Source organism: Etheostoma cragini, chromosome 21, assembly GCF_013103735.1.
Source record: "Etheostoma cragini isolate CJK2018 chromosome 21, CSU_Ecrag_1.0, whole genome shotgun sequence".
NCBI classification, from domain to species: domain Eukaryota; kingdom Metazoa; phylum Chordata; class Actinopteri; order Perciformes; family Percidae; genus Etheostoma; species Etheostoma cragini.
Window position 1 is genome coordinate 14,226,840 of NC_048427.1, and position 18,261 is coordinate 14,245,100.

General features: G+C 41.5%; 1 protein-coding gene across 3 annotated transcripts in view; it reads left to right on the forward strand.

Annotated features, from left to right (window-relative positions):
• The window catches only part of shisa9a (shisa family member 9a), a 51,454-nt gene extending 35,927 nt beyond the window's left edge, over positions 1-15,527 (forward strand). For 2 of the 3 annotated variants that reach the window (XM_034860587.1, XM_034860588.1), the window contains exons 3-4: positions 5,776-6,015; positions 13,496-15,527. In XM_034860587.1, coding sequence (XP_034716478.1) covers positions 5,776-6,015; positions 13,496-14,430 — 1,175 coding nt within the window. In that variant the 3' untranslated portion in view covers positions 14,431-15,527. The remainder of the gene's footprint in view (positions 1-5,775; positions 6,016-13,495) is intronic. The other variant, XM_034860589.1, reaches the window with a different exon arrangement.
• Positions 15,528-18,261: the final 2,734 nt, after the last annotated feature.

Below are 18,261 nucleotides of genomic sequence, written 5' to 3' on the forward strand. Positions count from 1 at the left end.
TGCTACACTTTCTTGAATATATCACAGTGTTTACTTTAAGCCTTTCTGAGGTGTTGATTTGCTTTTGAATTTGGTTCTTTAAAACTATTCAAAACTAAATTATGCAAAGTCAAAAATGTTAACAAGTGCTGGATAAAAACGGTGGTTTTAAGGGCAAAATTTGGACTGGCACTCTTGTTTTTATACTAATGTAATAATTGTAATTATTTGTTGCTGCAAGTTGCAGCACCAAATAATTAAAATACATTAACAATTTACAGTATAGAAGTGCAGTTTTGAATTTGAATGTGGTTCACTCTGCTATTGTTCCCACATGTCTTTTGTTGGTTTTAAAGCAAATCAAGGTGCTATAGAAATACCGTGAAAGCATAAATGCTCAATCCACAGATAAATGCACACAGTCCGTTTCCCAAAGTACAGTTGTGTACAAAGTACCGTACAGTTGTGATGTCAGAACTGGGGCGATGTCTGTGATCCAGCGTGGCTCTGGGCAGATCTAACAGAGCCTTCTAAGAAAGTTAACGCTTGTCGATGGAGAGTGGCCAGACTCTCTATACAAATGAAGTCTGGTAGGACCAGGCTACCGATAGAGTGCCGTCACAGTCATTCCCTGGATGCAACAACTCAGAAACTCAGAGAGCACAGACCCGGAAGACCGGAAAAAGCCGAGTGTTGTTTCCCGTTTCCATACTTTGTGCTAACCTAAGCTAGTCTGCTGTTGGCTCCAGCTACATATTTAATGCACTTGCGAGTGCTATTAATCCTCTCATCTAACTCTGCACCAAAGCAGTGAAAAGTGTAGGGGTGCCCGGATGGCTCAGTTGGTAGAGCGGGCGCCCATATCCGGTATATATAGAGGTTTAAATGTCATTCCCCCCCCCCACTCTGGTCTCTTTAGCTGTCCTGTCAAAATGAAGGCTGAAAATGTATTTTACCCAAAGTGTGCAGTTATTGCTTTAAGCCAAAATGCACCACAGTTACCAGATGTTTATCTGTGGCTCAGTGAACCTGTCACATCCATAACAGCCAACAGCCTGCCAACTTAGCAGAGCAGACATGAGTCCAGTTTGATACCTTGTGTTCATTGTCTCTCTAATGACATTTTTTTAAAAATATTATCTCAACAGATTCTTATTTATGATCAACATAAATCATTTGCATAAAATCACAATTTAGTATAAACACATGACTGTTCATGATTCACTGCGAGCCAGTCCATGGCAGAGTGCCTGCAAACAAGGAGGTGGACAAGTGCTTTGATATGATTTTGCATTTTACAATTGTGTTTTAGAACCAGGCAAAGTCCATTATGAAATGAGAAAATTGGTGACCTTGTTCCAGCCATTTTAGCCACCTATGAACAAAAAAGCAGAGGACCGGCTTTCATCACGACCGAAGGAAATGTTTTTTGCAGAGGCTCTATTAGATGCATGAGAAAGAAGGTGAATCAGTGACTTCTGTTTCCATTTACCTAAATCCACGTCTACCTTTAGTAAGCCAGATGTCTATCTGAACTCCACCCCTTTCTTTTTCTTTTCCTGAAGCACCATGGGATGTTTCATCGCATTGGGGAATACTTTCTCTCTACCTTGTCAGTCAGTGTTTGTGTAGGTGTATGTGTGTGGTTTGAGTGAGTGCCAGGGCTAAGTAATTAATTAGTAACAACACACCTTGCTTTGCTTGACAGTTGGACTGTGCAGGATTAAGGCCTTTGAGTTCACCTCGTGGCTCAATAGTGAACAAAAGGCTGCATGAGCACGTATAAGTGGGCTGAAAGGAGGGGAGGAAGAGTCCGTAACACCGTTGAGATTGTCTACATTTTACCTTCCGTCTATATCATGGACAGTAAAAGAAATGGACACAGCGAAGTCATAGACTTCGACGGAGACCGGGTAAGTCAATTAGAAACACTTTTCCGGTGATGGCCGAGCGTTGCTGCGCAGCCTCAAACTGAGCTTGACGAAGTAGATGTGACATGAGCAACCTGTCTGAAAGTGGCTGTGCCAAGAGAAATCTCAATCATTCCCAATGTCATATTTCAAATCCATCAAAACATTGCTGAAATATTTAGTTCTGATGCTTTCATGGACTCTCCATGGGCTTCTCCCTTGGCTGTACGCCTTCACATCCCCGTCCCCCCCGATTGCCTGCGAGCTTCTTCTAACTATAGTGTAGTTTATCTACTGTAAGACAAAAAGTCGGTTGTGACACAATTGTTAGCCTATTTTTACAAAAGCTCCTTCGATAGAGCCATAAAGTGAGATACAATGTGATGGAGCCTTTTATACATTGTCATGTTTCTTTAGAAACAAAGGACAAATAGTCTTTAGATGTAAAGTTATGTGCTGTCAAAGTGACGCCAAAATGAATGGGAGTCAATGGAATGCTAATGGAAGGTAATGGCTCGTTAGCCTCAGAATCTCCCCATAAGAGGTACGCTTTCCGGATACTCGCTTACATTCTTGTGCTTACTCCCTGATGGACTTTGTTTATCTCCCTCTGTGCGCCACACACCTCCTATTTTTCTATGGCAGCCATTTTTCTTACTTTCCCTTACTATCTTAGTTTCTTTAAGCGTTCTCATCCCCTCTCCCTTTCTCTCCATTTCACTTTTCTCCCTGTCGTTCCTTCCTCTCACTCTCCGTTTCTTAAGTCGTTCTTATGTCTGAAATTATCAAGTGGAAGTTTGGGGCTTTTAAAAGAATGTATTCACTTAGCAAGGCTACACCTTCGCCTTCGTGAACAGGAATTTGCAATTATCTGTCGGACTCAGCGCAGCAAGAGAACAATGCTGAAGAGAGTGTCCTCTGAGTTCCCGCACATATTATGACATTAAGCTGTGCTTTAAAGTCAGACTGCTACACTTCCCCACCGCTCTTGGATAACTCAGTCGAGCTGCCCTTCTTATCCATTTGTACCGATGCCGTCTGGTTTCCTGAAACTTCCAGAGGAGGTGCAGATGTAGGTTCAGCAGGCTGACCCATTCACTAATCAAATGTGGCCATGGCTAAGAGGGCTATTTTGAGAATGTGCTGGAGCTTTGGAGGACTGATTGGCTCCTAATCACAATCAGAACATACTGGAAAGCTTCCAGAATTTCTTGTAAATCTTCAGCATATGTTATACTGATGATTTGATGTGATGAAGAGGCACCGGATTATTTCTAGCTTTATGTGCTGCAAAGATGTTGGAAAGTACACTCATGCATTTCACGCATTACATTTACATGTATTGCTTTTTTAAATAAGGGGAATGCATTAGTTAGGTTTGAAAAAGGGAGATTGTATTTGACATGGTGGCAGGTGTCAAAAAGAGTTAATTCCTTTTTAAGCCGAAACTCCTTCCCATATTAATAGTTAGTTAGAGAAAAGGAACAGTGTTGGGCAAGTTACTTCCAAAATGTAATACATTATAGATTACAAGTTGTCAACTGACAACTGTCATTTGAGAGTGTAGTTATATCACAATATCACTGTCTTTGAATTGGCATGATTTACACTACCTTTGTATTACTTTTGAGTTACTTTCACCAAAATCACAGCAGACGTTTGACTCGGCAGCAAGCTTGTGAATTTCACCACTGGATCAATAAGTCTCCTCTTTATCCACTTTAATACATCATAGATTATTCATTCATTTTTGTATAATTAATATGAATATGCAAAGTAACTAAAGCTATTAAAATCAAGAAGTAAAACGTTCAATAGGCAAGTAGGAGAAAATGAAAATTCTCAATTAAAAGTATCTTACTGTTCCAGTAAAGTATTCAATATTTTAGCCCTCGTCATTACTCTGGACACAGTGTTTTTTTTTATTTTGAGTCATCACAGAGTCAGTACTTCACAGGTCACCATCGACAGTATGACTAGTCACAGCCGTCAGAATGTGACCCCACATTTAGTTAACTGCTGACTCCTTTATTAAGCAGGCAGATGTGTTGTACTGTACCTCTGAAGTACTGGCTCTGTGATGACTCAAAACATAAAAAATGTGTCCAGATTAGTGTAAAGGGATGAAATAATCACCCCAAAAAATATTGAGAAGTTTGACTCTGTTATTTATCATTTTAGAGAAAATGTACCTTTACATGCAGTATTCGTATTTACTTTCATATTTAAGATATGTCACAATGCCTGAGGTGGATATTATGGTCACCAGCGGTTTACTCCTTCACATTAGGAAAAAAATAAAAAATCATACTGCTTACACCCGCGAATGTCATGTATTGCAATGTACAACGGGAAAGCTCGCTTTAACGCAGCGTAATAACTCCTGAAAATAATGGCCATCTCGCAAATGTATCTGTCTCTTCAGTCATCTTAACCATCGGCTACAGCAACGGGAAATAATACTCACTGCTTGTTTTGCGGTGTTGGTGACTTCTTTAACAAAACACCACTAAATGATGCGTTAAAATGCGTTGTAACTCACGTTACTGATATTGTAGCCGGTATATTACGTTACTCCCAACACTATATAGGAAACATGGAAAAAGATTATTGAGTAGCTCAACTAAATGCAAGAAAAAAAACTAAATATACAGTTTTGCTCATATTGCGACAGCAACCTGACCACCGCAGTTGCATTTAAGAGTGCATCAAAACTCAAGCAATGATATTTTTTAAAGTCCAACTTATTTTACTGCACATCTGTGGAAAACAGTGCCTGACGCCAGAATTAGGATGTATCTACAAGATAATTCAAATGGAGAGAACTAATGCTTTGTTTGTTGCAGTTAATTTATGTTCATAAAAAAATGTCAGCTCAGCAATATATTGAAATTTCTTCTCCCTCTCTTACTTCATACACACGCACACACTCTTTCTGTGTCAGTATTAGAGTACTGGTAAAACCTCATCATGTAATAGACAGTAGATGCAGTACTGTCAGATATATATATATATATATATATATATATATATATATATATATATATATATATATATATATATATATATATATATATATATATATATATATATATATATATATATATATATATATATATATAGTAGATGCATATATATATATAAAATATCAGCATTCTGATTTCCTATGTGTTTAGGCAGAGTGACATATATGGTGCAGCTGTAGAATGATGGCAAGAGTCCATCAGCTGATGGTACTGGCATGGATAGGTGTTAATGTGTCCTGAGAATTGTGGAGCATGGACATCATTTATAAAGCAGCATGCATGCAGTATTAAAAGGGGGAGGGGGGTGTTATATACAAGCGGATGCTTGTAACCATGGTGGAAGTATTCAGATCCTTTCCTCAAGTAAAAACACCACTGCACTGCAAAGTCCTGCATTGAAAATGTTACTTAAACAAATGTATGTATATATAATCAGGAAAAAGTAACAGTAAACAGTAAAAGTACTCAATGCAGAAAAGTCCTCACAACTTGAACTAGAAACAATCCACAAAGCGTTTAATTGGCAAATCATTTCAGCTGTACTTGTAGGCCTACATATTGTTGGTAGTAAGTTAGAAACTACATGTGTTTTGTCTGCAAACATTTTAATTTATAAAGTAACTTGTAACTAATGCCGCCAGATTAATGCTGTGGAGTAAAAAGTACAACATTTACCTCTGAAATGTAATGGAGTAGAAGTAGAAAGACTCAAGTCGAGTACAACTACCTTACATTTGTACTTAAATACAGTACTTGAGTGAATGTACTTAGTTACATTCCAGCACTGCTTGTAAGTGGAGCTTCAAACTGTGATCTAAACCTGATTCTAACCTTGTCCTGTCATGTGTCTTTGCCCACAGAGGGCGGTCAGATGAACAACAGCATGGGGCCGGGCTCCAACATGGGCCAACAGCACCCGTACCCTGCCCTCAGCCAGCTGGCTCATGTCTACGAACAACAGCAACAGCATCAGCAACAGCAACAGCAACAGCAACAGCATCAGCAGCAGCAGCAGCATCAACAGCAACAGCAACAGCATCAACAGCAACAGCAACAGCAAAACAAGGATCTCAACAAGTACGCCTCCCTGAAGGCCGTGGGTGAGTGTCTGTGAAGTGATTTTATTATCTTTAAATTTGAAGACAAACTGAAGAACAGTTTTACACTGTGAGGTATGACAGTGTCCTTCATGTTGGGCTATTGGTTATAAAAAAAAAGATTGATTTTGCTTGCATCTGGCTCGTTTGGGGAAGGTGTATCAGGCCTCCAGGAAGTGTGCCAGACTTTGAAGCCAATTTGACATAGCAGCCAAACATTGGAATTACAAATTTTGTGTCTTTCACTTGACGCCATGGACCCCAAAAATACTTTTTTTTCCAACCCAATGAGCTCACCTGGCAAAACAAATTGTCATTAGGGAAATTCTTTTTAGAGCATCAGAACCCCCCGCAAATTGACTTGTTGACAAATGGACTTGACTTAACTCTGAGAATTTGATCAATTTGGCCCGATAACATTTGGAAAGTCTTGACTTACAATTACATTTTTTAATCCACGTGCATCTTAACGGAGCGCTAAACTGGAAGTATCCGGCTCAGCCGGCGGAGGTCTCTAGTGCTCCTGGGCCCTGTAATGCGGCAGCACCGCGTTCATCTGGGTAGTTTTACACAAGGAAGTTGAACTTTTTTTTGGCTTCATTGCTCCATTGGGCAACTCTCATAGGAATGAACGGAGCTCTGACTTGAACGCTGTTTCTAGGTTTTATGGATTATATGTCAAAGGGGTGCATCGGCGTCGCAATCAATCTACTGTCTGATGCATCCTGACTTGGCAGTGGTGTCTATAGTCTTTTATTAATCACTTGTTTTTTTTCATTATAGTTTACTGAACGTTTTGTGATCCAAACACAAAGACTATTTTTTTTTCATCCCAGGGTGTCAATGACCTGCAGGCAGATCTGACAGGTGTTATTGATTCCACTACCTAACTGGACGCACTGTAAAAACAGAAGCAGCCTGCTCATCAAGCTGTTTGACAGCTTAATCCATACCACCCAATTCAGTGAGCTCATTTGCCAGTTCAGCTGTTTTAAAGTTGCTTCAACGTGCCCATACGCCAATGGCAGTGGCATCACTCTTTCATATCCTAAGTTCAATTGACATTAGCTTGTGAATTTTTTGTGTTTATGCTAGACAGCTACCCTGCCCTGACTTGAATTCAGTCCACTCACGCCAGATATCATACAGCCACAATATCTGTATAAACAGCTGCAGATGGTATTTGTCTGCATTCATTACCAAAAGGAATTGTCTTTGAAAAGCCTTCCTCTGCATGCAAAGCAGCAGAAAGTAGAATATTTCATTCAGATGACAAATGTAGGTGTGAACTTTGTCAGTGTTGTAAATCTAAATGTTATTCCCTTCACCACACTGCATGTGGAGGGCAATGACTCATCCCCTGACATGTTACAGTAATAGATTATCATGCTTGTTTATTATGATGAGCACTGCTTTGTGCCCTGGAAGCAAGAAGATGTTGGGTTATTAAAGTAGCCGTCTAAATAACTGCCAGGGAAATTGATAACAAAGAAGCAGATGAATAATAAGTGAGAAGTGGACAAATCATGAGCTTTAAGAAAAAAGCCACCCTGCAAAATGGTGTTTAACACTGTCATCCTGAGTGCTGGACCCTGGCATCTGTTGTCACATTGTTTGGTGGTGTATCTTTTTTCACTCCCAGATAACAGGCCAAATATAGACATCACACAGCAGATATTTTCAGCTACAGCTGTGTTTGATTGCAGAAAATTGTTCCGTTATATGAAATGCCAACAGAAGACGTCTTGGTGTCGGACCACGAGGATCAGAGAACAAAGGGATTTGTTCTTTCGTTGTTAATTTTGTACCAAAATTCCATCAAGAGAGAATGAATCCATTATAGGAGAGAATGCAAATTTCTCCACTGACAGGAGCTTCAATAGACCAGAATGCAGTGCAGCTGCAATTTGAGGAACCGACACAGCCCCAATTTTTTTTGCCCAACTAAAAAAATCTTACTCGCTGATGTTTGGCTACAGATTTCCTTTCATCTCAACCACGCAAATGAACCAACAGATGGATGCAGAGCACGCTCTGGGGATTGGGAAATCTCTAACTGTAGGGGGGGGGAAATGAGGCAGGTTGATGGAGATAAAGGTTCAAGGAAAGGGCTAATTCTAGCAAACTTACTGGAATTTGTCAAGTATTACAGATTAGAAATGCCCTCTAATGACCCTATTTATCAATCTAAGGGTTTAGCACCGTGAAACTAGCAAAAGTGGATTTGTACACGCCACAAATCCACTTTTGCTAGTTTCACGGTGGAAAAAAGGTCAGTGCATCAGGCTCATGGTTCAAAATGGCTGTGCTTAGTGTTAATCAATTATAGGTGTGTTTTGGGCATTACATGCAATAAACCATTCAGAGTGTCATCTCCCATTCTATTTAAAAGCCAGACGCGTTTGTACCTTGGCACATTGCTATCATGATGGTGGATTTGTTAAGCAGGAGGGAGAGATACGATGCGCGCAGGTGCATTTGCTGTTCAAACGACGTGGGCGCTGGATGGGAAATTGATAACTGCGTTGGTCCCTGAACTAGCAAAGACACTTGCGTTGGGCTTTGCGCTGCGCCGGGTGCAAAGATAGGGCCCAATATAGTATCCGTATTTTAATGTACTTGTCCTTTGAAACACTGGATTCTGCTGAAACACATATTCTGAATGCGTTCTCCAAATAGCTGTCCAAAGAATGCCTCTGAAACCGGAACAACTCCCTGCAAGTTGATATTTATGACTTTCTTAAAGAGAACAGCCTGGAGGGCATGAAATCAATCTAAAAAGCTGTGGTAGGCTTTCAATTGTTGGGAGTAATATAAAGTGGACAGGATTACAAATAAATGGGGTCAAATGTGCTACTGCATCTGTGTGGTTCAACTGGGTAAATTCAAACCTTTAAGCACGTCTGACAATTTTCTTTCCCTCATCCTCTTCCTTCCTCCTTTCCAACCCACTACTTCCTTACTGCTTCTCTTTATCTAAAATGGCCCTCATCTTCCCTTCACCGCTTCTCCTGGACAATTTTCCTCTCGTTTGCTCTTCTAACCTTCAATGTCTTGGCACATTTTTCTCTCTCCCTCACTATCCCCTTAATTTCCTCTCAACTTTTCTCCTGCTCCTTCCCTCCCACCGCTCTCTATTTCCCATCTTCTCTTCTTTCATTTCGACACCTTTACCATCCACCGCCTGCCTTCAACTCTGCATTTTTCCACTCACCTTTTCTTTTTGCTTCTTTTGTCTCCCCCTCACAATCAATTCCTCCCCCTTCCCCTTCAATCCATCATGCTCTGTATAGCTCCTTAAAGGATCATTGGGCCGCTAATCTCAATCCTCCCTTAAAGCGCTCATATCTGATTCTATTTCTGTAATTGAAGGTGCCCCCCCTCCCTCCCTTTCCTCAGGCTCACACTTGAATGACAGATTTCCATTCCACAAGTGGCTCCAATGAAATGATTGGAAACCCTGTCCGAGATATGCACCACAGGAGCCTGGAATTCCAGGACGCAAGTTGTCAGTCCAATTATGGGAACAGTGTGTGTGTGTGTGTGTGTGTGTGTGTGTGTGTGTGTGTGTGTGTGTGTGTGTGTGTGTGTGTAAGAGAGAGAGAAAGACTTAATTACAACAAACAAAACCAAAATGCCAGCAGTGGCACTTTAAGAAGCCACCTTTGTGTGAACTTTGCTGATCTTAAGCAACAATAAATGGACTTTTCTTTTCTTCTTGTCTGGTATACAGTCTGGTGTTCTCGCTGCTGATTGACCCCTTGAGACATAGAGCTGACTCTAAGATCAACACCATTTCCCTAACACTCCCTCCAACCGCCTTTTTGGTTGTTGTTTTCCTTTAATTGCCTCTGCCACTGTCCCAACGGTCTGCCGTCCAGGTGATAAGCCACACTTCTGTCAATAAATAGCCATCCCCACTGTCTCCCTGTGAGTCTACATAAGGTCACGTTATCAAATTCTAACTGCAGCCAATGCAAAAACCAACCACTAAAAGGTCCCTGGATGCAGACCTTCCAGAGGAGGATGCAGTCTTAAAAAGTACAAATGACCAATTATGGCCCACGTTTAATGCACTCTAAATCTAACAACTGCCATTATCCCTGAAGATGACATGTTCCACTTAGTCTTTCAGTAAAGTTTTATCTTCAGTATCTCAAACTGGACGCTGCCCTGTCCAGCCAGGCTGCTGCTGATAGCTACTGGGTGAGGGTTTAAGTACTGAAGGGAATGGAACTATCAACCAACAAGCTACAAGCCGCTTTCATTGACTTTAGGCTTCCACATACACTAACCTGCTGCGGGAGTATATATTACACTGTTTTGTAGCAAAAGATCCTTATCTGTGTGAAATTATTAAAAATTTAAAGTTTTTTGAGACCATGTAGATTATAAACATTTATACTCACAATACAGCTGCCATTTGATCTCCTATAATCCTCTTTACATGCAAATGAGTTTCAAAAATGAAACGAGGGACAAAGTTTCAGTCTTTTTTGTTCAATGATTTGGTACAACATGGGGGAGTAATAACTTGACAACATGTTCATGTTCAGAAGATATGACGTCTTCCACGTTCACCATCTTAGTTTGGTTTGTTAGGGTGCCACATTTGCTAATAAGCACCAGGCATAAAATCAGAGGATTGCCAAAGTCATCACATTGCCTGGACACTGTGGTACCAAAATATATGGCAATCCATCCAGTAGTTCCCCAGACTAAAAAACTGGGGGCATTACAAGAAAAGTTAAGGGTTCACGAAAGTCAGTAGGATTAATCATCTGTGCACTATTAATGTCTGTTCAATGGCAATTGTTGAGATATTTCATGGTAGGCCAAGACAAATTGATCCTAGACACAGACATTGCGTCAGTGCTACAAATTGACCATAATTTTCCTGACATTAGTGTTTTTCAACAGCTCCTACGGAGAGCCGGCTCAGATAACATCCCACATCCTGTGCCAATTTTGAAGATCTTTATATTAAGAGCATTTTCCTGCAAAATAATACAACCATTCAGATGTAAAGAGTTTACCTTTCAGAGTGAAAAAGCCTCACAGACAGCTTTTACTTTATCATAATACAATAAAAGTCACAGACTAATGGATGTTTCTGGGTAGGGTGCCAGCATTATGACATGGGTTTCCACCCACATACAGTATATACTAAAACATCTCAGGAATATATTAGGTTTTGAATTTGCTAAAATATTTTTGTAAAATGTAAAAAGAGGTTCTGAAGACTAGAAACTAGACCCATTGACAATAAAAAATCCTAATTAGGTCCTTGTGTTCTTGACACTCAGGGACTTCAGAGACACGGTGCTTGATTTTCTGATGTATAATGTGTGTTAGTCTCTGTTGGATGCTGGCCTTTCTCAGGCAGAGGCATGCAGAGCCCACAGCGGTGTTTTCCACTTCCACTCACGTGCGCCGCTGGATATGTGCACCGTTGAGTCGACCGCCATCGGATTGATTCACCTGTCACCAAAGCAGGTTTGATCCCCAGGGGCGGTCCAGCGGTGTGTCGCTGGCTTTCCCTCCTACTCCCCCCCCCCCCCCCCCCCCCCCCCCCCCCCCCCCCCCCCACAAACACCTCTGCTATTCTTTCACTTGTTTTTCTCCCCGTTCACAGAGCAATGAAGTAGATTTATAGTTACACGGCAAAGCAAACTCGCTGAGTGTGTTAACTTTATCTTCAAGGACGTGCAGGCAACAAGGGCTAAAGAGTAATGACTTGACTGTCAACAGGAATTCGACAGGAAAAAAAGGGTCACATTTCACACTGATAAGACAGACTGTTGCTTGGTGACAGTGACTGACAGAAGGAGGAATGAATGTGAGGCATTAAATCTGACTGCTCCAAGGCTTAAGAGACCCCCCCCCCACACACACACACACACAAACCAACACATAAAGCACAGTGAGGCCTGGTAGATACAAATGTGTGGATGTTGGATGTAACTTAGGATCTGCGTGCATGTTATTTTCCATCATACTCCTTGGAAATAATTTGTCACAGTAACTTTGGATTTTTTGTGCAACTTTCTGTGCAGTGTGTGCAACTCAATGGAGTTAGGCATTTATGCCATTTATTGTCTGCACAGGAACAGATTATGTGTACTGGTCGGTCCCCCATTTGGCTTGGCATGCTCAGACCAGTCCACAGCAAACACTCAAGAAGTTATTTCAGCTGCTGTAGCTACTGGCAGCTAGCTGGAATACACCACTCATGTTATATGATCAATGCAGTACTCTAAATGCATTATATCTACTGGTTATATCAGTCAGACACTTGGCCTGCCATGCTTAGACAGGGGTACTACAAATAATCAAGAAGTTGTTTTAGCTACAGTAGCTAGTGGCTAGCTAGCTTGTTCAATGAATGTACTTCTTTGTGTTATATGATTGATTTAGCCCTGTAAATGCACTATATGAACTTGTTACACACTTTGTTGTAACATTTGAATAAGTCACAAAGACAAATTAAATAAGCTATATTTTCATGTGAAGTCTAACTGGCAAAAATAGCTGCTGCTCGCAAACATTTACCTATTGCCAAAGGGCACCCATGAGCCAATAAACCTACACTACTGGATATATGGAAAGTGAAGCCATACACCATACAAAACCTATTACACAGTCACACAAAAATAGCACTGCCCTTAATTTGAGCGGCCCGTATCAAACCATTATAGTGTATGTTTTAATTGTTTTTTAATTGCAACTAGTCAGAAACAAAAAAATATCCAATGCTGTGTACACAAAAATCTGAAGTATAACTTTGTCTCCGAAAGTATTCTAGACTTGGAACTGCACTACCCTTCGTTTTCCTCCCAATAAAAGGCACTCAGCAAGATCGTTTCGGAAAGATTTTCTTTGTATGTCAAAAGGGGAAGAAAAAACACGCTTTGCTCTTTTTATCATAGTGTACTTCTTCAGATCACACAGAAATAAGATGTTTTTTTGGCTTCATAAGGGAGGATGAGGCGAGGTGGAGAAGACATTGGCTTGCATTTTGATTTCCCTCCCCCGGTGGCACAACGGGCCTCTTTATGCAGGCGTAGTAGCCCTGACACCGTGCTTGGTCAGTTACAGTAGATAAGGGTAGGCTGACTAACATTGTTAAAGTGTATGGGGTTTGTTATGCAACGTTTTCAGATAGTGGGAGTAAAAAGGGATGGGATGTTTTCTATCCAAACTGCCAGTGTGTTGTCAGCTCACATGTGCATGTCTTGGTTTGCAGCTCATCTACAAACTGCTGAAAGTCTTGTTTTATGAGTCACTCTATAGAACAGTTTTATTTTCTTTCTGTTCCACAGCAGCAAAACAGACAAGCCGAGGATATTGATTTATTTTCACACTTGACTGTCAAATTGAAGGAATGCAATGTTCAACATTTATCCCAAGATTTCAGCTGCTCTTTCATGTCCACTTAACATTTTCATTAACTTCCCATCCCTGTCTTTCCCTCTTCTGTTAGCTGCCAAGTACAACGGTGAAGTCTACAACAAGCGCCGGCTGATGGTGGAGCTGCCGACGAAGGGCGGACTGCCTCTCCAGCCCATGGGCAACTCCCGATCCTCAATGGGCAACATGTCGTCCATGACTCCTCCGATGACTACCAACCCCATGGCTTCCAACCAAATGGTGTCAAATTCCATGAACCCTAACATGAGCCAGATGAGTTCCATGAACCCTAACATGAGCCAGATGAGTTCCATGAACCATAACATGAGCCAGATGAGTTCCATGAACCCAATGACGTCGATGATGCCCATGACTTCGATGACACCCATGACTTCCCTCAACCAGATTACCAACATGACTCCTATGACCTCTCTGGGTCCACTGACTCCTGAGCCGGTGGCCACCTATATCACCGAGTTGCCCAGCATCTCTTCCGTTTCAACCCTCCCGACAGAACGGCACATAGCCGGTGTCGGAGGAGGGGCACTCAAGCTGAATGGCCAGAAACCTAAAGGCAGCCATGGTCACATGGGCCACAGCTCTCACAGCTCTCACACACACAGTCATGGTCACAGCCACAGTAGCAAGCCGCCAGGCCTTGGGGCTACCTCCCTGGCACACATGGCAGGGACCATGCCAGGTCGCACGTCCCTGGGTATATCCAGGGCCGCAGAGACCCCCATTGGCTCCAGCTCGGCCACAATGGGCCGCCCAATGGCCTACAGCTCCAACACAATCGCGGCTGGGCATACGATGGGACTGGGGCTGAAGGCCTGGGATGGGACTGAGACGGTGGGCCGGAGGAAGACCTACGGGCACAAGAAGCCTCAGTGTACTGTGCTGGAGCCCAACCAGCTTCACAGCACCAGAGTCCACAGCCACAGCCAACACTTCCTCCCCACACAGCCCTACTTTGTGACCAACAGCAAGACAGAGGTGACTGTGTGAGAGAGGAAGAAAGGGAGAAAAGGAGGGGCAAAGGATGCATGTGGTGTGGTTGCACGAGTAATCCCTGAGTGGAGACACCAACTCCTGCGTTGGTCAAAAGTGCAGATCTATGTGTGTGTTTGTGTGGCTCGCTGGTATAATGTGGTGGGACAGTGACACCGTGTCTGAGTGGTCCTCGTTTCACAAACAGAGTTTACCAATCAAAGCATGGATGGCGTCCAAGTTGGTAGCATCTGTAACCATGACTTCAAAGAGCCTACTGACCAGGGATGCGCATACGTACACTTGGTGGTGATTTTAGAGTGTTGTCTCACAGCTAACATCTACTCGGTGATGTTGACAATATCTGAGCATTACAGTGCAACAACACACAGACAATAAAGTGGGAAACTGTTATTTCAAATGGAATGGCTTAATGAACCAAACCTGAGAAGCAATATAAGGAATTAAGTGTAAGGCACTAAAGCATCATGGGAAAGAAGAAACACAGCAAGTTTACCCACAAACCTCGCAACAAGAATTCTGCTCATCTGCCCAACAAAGCGTTGAAAGATTTGGAAGAAATAACATTCCCTTATGATTCACACCCCCCAAAATCTCCCGAGGGCTTTGAAACAGACACACATGATGCAGGCGCTGGGCTTTGGACTGAAGACGTGCAGAGCATTGTATTGTGGCTATTCAGAAGAGCCTTCATAAGATCTGCAGCTGAAGGTCGTCCCTTTTCCGCAAGGCTCCAGCACAGAGAATGGAGGCTGTCACACTGGCATTGTTCTGTTCTGATCTCGTCTGTGTGCTGACAGCTGGCCCAGAGGAGGGATAAATAGGCAGGGAGGCAGCATCTGGATGATGCTGGAGCTAGCAGACGCTCCACGGACATTATTCTCATACATACATGCACACACAAACACATTCATGCAGACACATATTACACAAACACGCAGAAAAGTATCCTGCAGCAATTCCCGCACACCATGGTTTGACCAATATGTTATTTTAAAAGTACCAATCATTTTAGAATTCAGTTACAAAAGGCTGATATTATGTTTAATTTGTACATCTATCTTTATTTTTTTTTAATTAGTCCATCTGCATTTTTTTTTAAACTCAGTTTAATGCTTCCCCAAAAATAAAATTTTTGATCAACGAATTTAGACTACCACAATGGTTTAAAACTCTCGGATTAAACTTTTTCTGGGATAGAAATGACAGCTAAAGTTTGGGAAACATACTTTTGAATTAGAAAACAATTAAAAACAGTACAATTGTACAATTAAAGGAATAGTTTCAGGAAATGTGTGAATTTGCTTTGTTGCTAAGAGTGAGATGAGAAGATTGTTACCACTTTTGTCTGCATTTTTAATATGAAGCTAAAGCGAGTAGTCGCTTAGCTTAGCTTAGCACAAACACTGGAACGGGGGGAATCCGGCCAGGCCGGTTCTGTCAAATAGAACAATTCAAAATCTGCACACAAGCATCTGATTTATGAAATTCCCAGCCTTTTTTAAAGCGAGACTTTGTGGTAAATTTGCCAGACTATTTCTCTTTTAGACACAGTCACTAAAAGAACAAATACAATTTGCAAAAACAAAGCAGTTTTAATGTAGCTGTGGACAGGCTTGGCCTTCATCTCACTGGAAGTGGGCAAAATGACCTGCTAAATAAAAAATGTGTTCTACATATGCATAAGTTAAAGCAATCAGAGACAACACAGCAGGTCAATTGAGCAACTACATGCATAACATTTCGTGGACCAAAGGTAAGCTTTGGCTTTTCAACATTGTATTTCTGCACAGATTTTGCATAGGATGTTCTATTTTTCTAGTTTTAGACAAAACAAGCAACTATTGTTAACAGTGACTGTAACAAGAGGTAAAACACCACATTTATAGACACTGCCACTATAACTTGGCTTGATTAGATCACTCACTGTACTCAACCTCTAGCTGGAAAAAAGACCCATCACAACCATTAGAGGGGGTGGGTGGGGGCAACTATCTAGGTTACATTTCTCATGAAAATAAATCTGTGAAATAATTCGGCCAAATCTTCTATGGGCTTCTCCGAGCCTATTTGTTTGTGTTGTGATGACGTGAGATTTATAAGCAGCTGCAGCCACAGATATCATCTTGACCTTGTTATCTTAAGTGCTACTTCCACCTCTAAGGCCCTCTTTACATAAAGATGCATTTTTGAGCAATCAGACTGTAATGAGACAATGCTTAGCGACATAAAAATAAAAAGATGTGTACGTATAAGAGAGATGTACATGACACTGTCGAGAAAAAAAAAAAAAGACACTGTATTTTTGTGTGACACATTTTTTTAGAGGTACACTCAGTTTGGGCACACTATGTATCCAGACTGCATGTAGATCCATTCAATTCAAATTTATTTATAGTATCAAGTTATCTCGAGACACTTTACAGATAGTAGTTTACACCACACTATAATTTATAAAGTCACAACAACTCTATTAATTCCCAAGAGCAAGCATCTAGAGGTGCAAAAGGGGGGGGGGGGGGGAGAAGCTGCTAAGCCAGTTGAGCGTGTAGATAAGGGACTGTGCAGGAGGGGCTGTTTTTTGCCTTCATTCTGCGGAAGCCCCTGCTGTCTCAAGGGTCATAAGACTGGAAACCTAAGACCAAACTGAAAGCAGGGAACAGGATTTTAGAAGTCATCCGAGCATTACAAATATGTCACCTATACACTCACACCTAACACACACACAAACAAACACAGAATACATTACAGGGTGGACTCTGCTTTCCCTCTGCTCCCACAGTGCAGAGCGGCAGGCTTCATCACTGCAGGGAGACAAATGAGTCGGTACTGTTACTGCGCCTGTTGTACATGAAAGACTCTGAAACTCCAGACATTGGCCCTTTGTAGCGATAACTGATATTATGCTTTATATATATATATATATATATACACACACATATATATATATATATATATATATATATATATAAAGCCTTTTGTCTCTTAATCTCTCTTTTCTTCTTCACTTCTTTTCACCCCTTTTTTTGTCTTCTTTGCTCCCTCCATGGTCTCAACGGAGAAAATATCTGTACAACATAAACGGGGCTGTGAGGAACTTTTTTTTTGTGATAGTGCAGTATAGTTATGATGAGACAGTGAATAATAATAGTTCATCCCCCACCCCCACCTTGAAAGGCATGATTGGTGTGCATTGTTCCAGCAGGAAATATAAGTGATTGATTATGTGTGCCAAAAAATGTGATTCATTTTGCAATTTTGTACCACAGTGTATCCTCTTGAACACTGCACACATTTCACTCTTAACAACTTTTTTCTATGTCTGGTTTTGTATGTGTGCGCGCGTGTGTGTGTGTGTCCAACTTCGCCATATGAATAGTGTCTCTTAAATGGTCCAAACTTAAACAAACAAGCCAAACAAATGGATCAATTATAAATGGAGTTAACAATCCCATAAACCGGTTTGCTTCTGATGAGAATTCTTTTCAAATTGTTTTTTCTTCCACCTTGTATTTATTTCTTCCTTTTCTTGACAGCTGGTGGTTTTGTTTGCGACAGAGTTGAGAAGCAGGTCAATGTTTGCTCGGGATGTGCATTATCAGACCCAATTGGGTTAATCCAGCAAGGCGGAAATGTGGATATATGAACCCTCCTCGCCACAACGTTCTGCTCCACCCTTAAAGCCCATTCAGCTCCTCAAAAGCAGCCACTGGAATAATTGGTAAGCAGGCAGGGCAGTGGAAACAGAAGATAGCAAACATACCAACAACAAAAATTCCCTCATCCCTCATGGTTACAGCCAAAATAAACCTGATAGAAAGCAGGGAA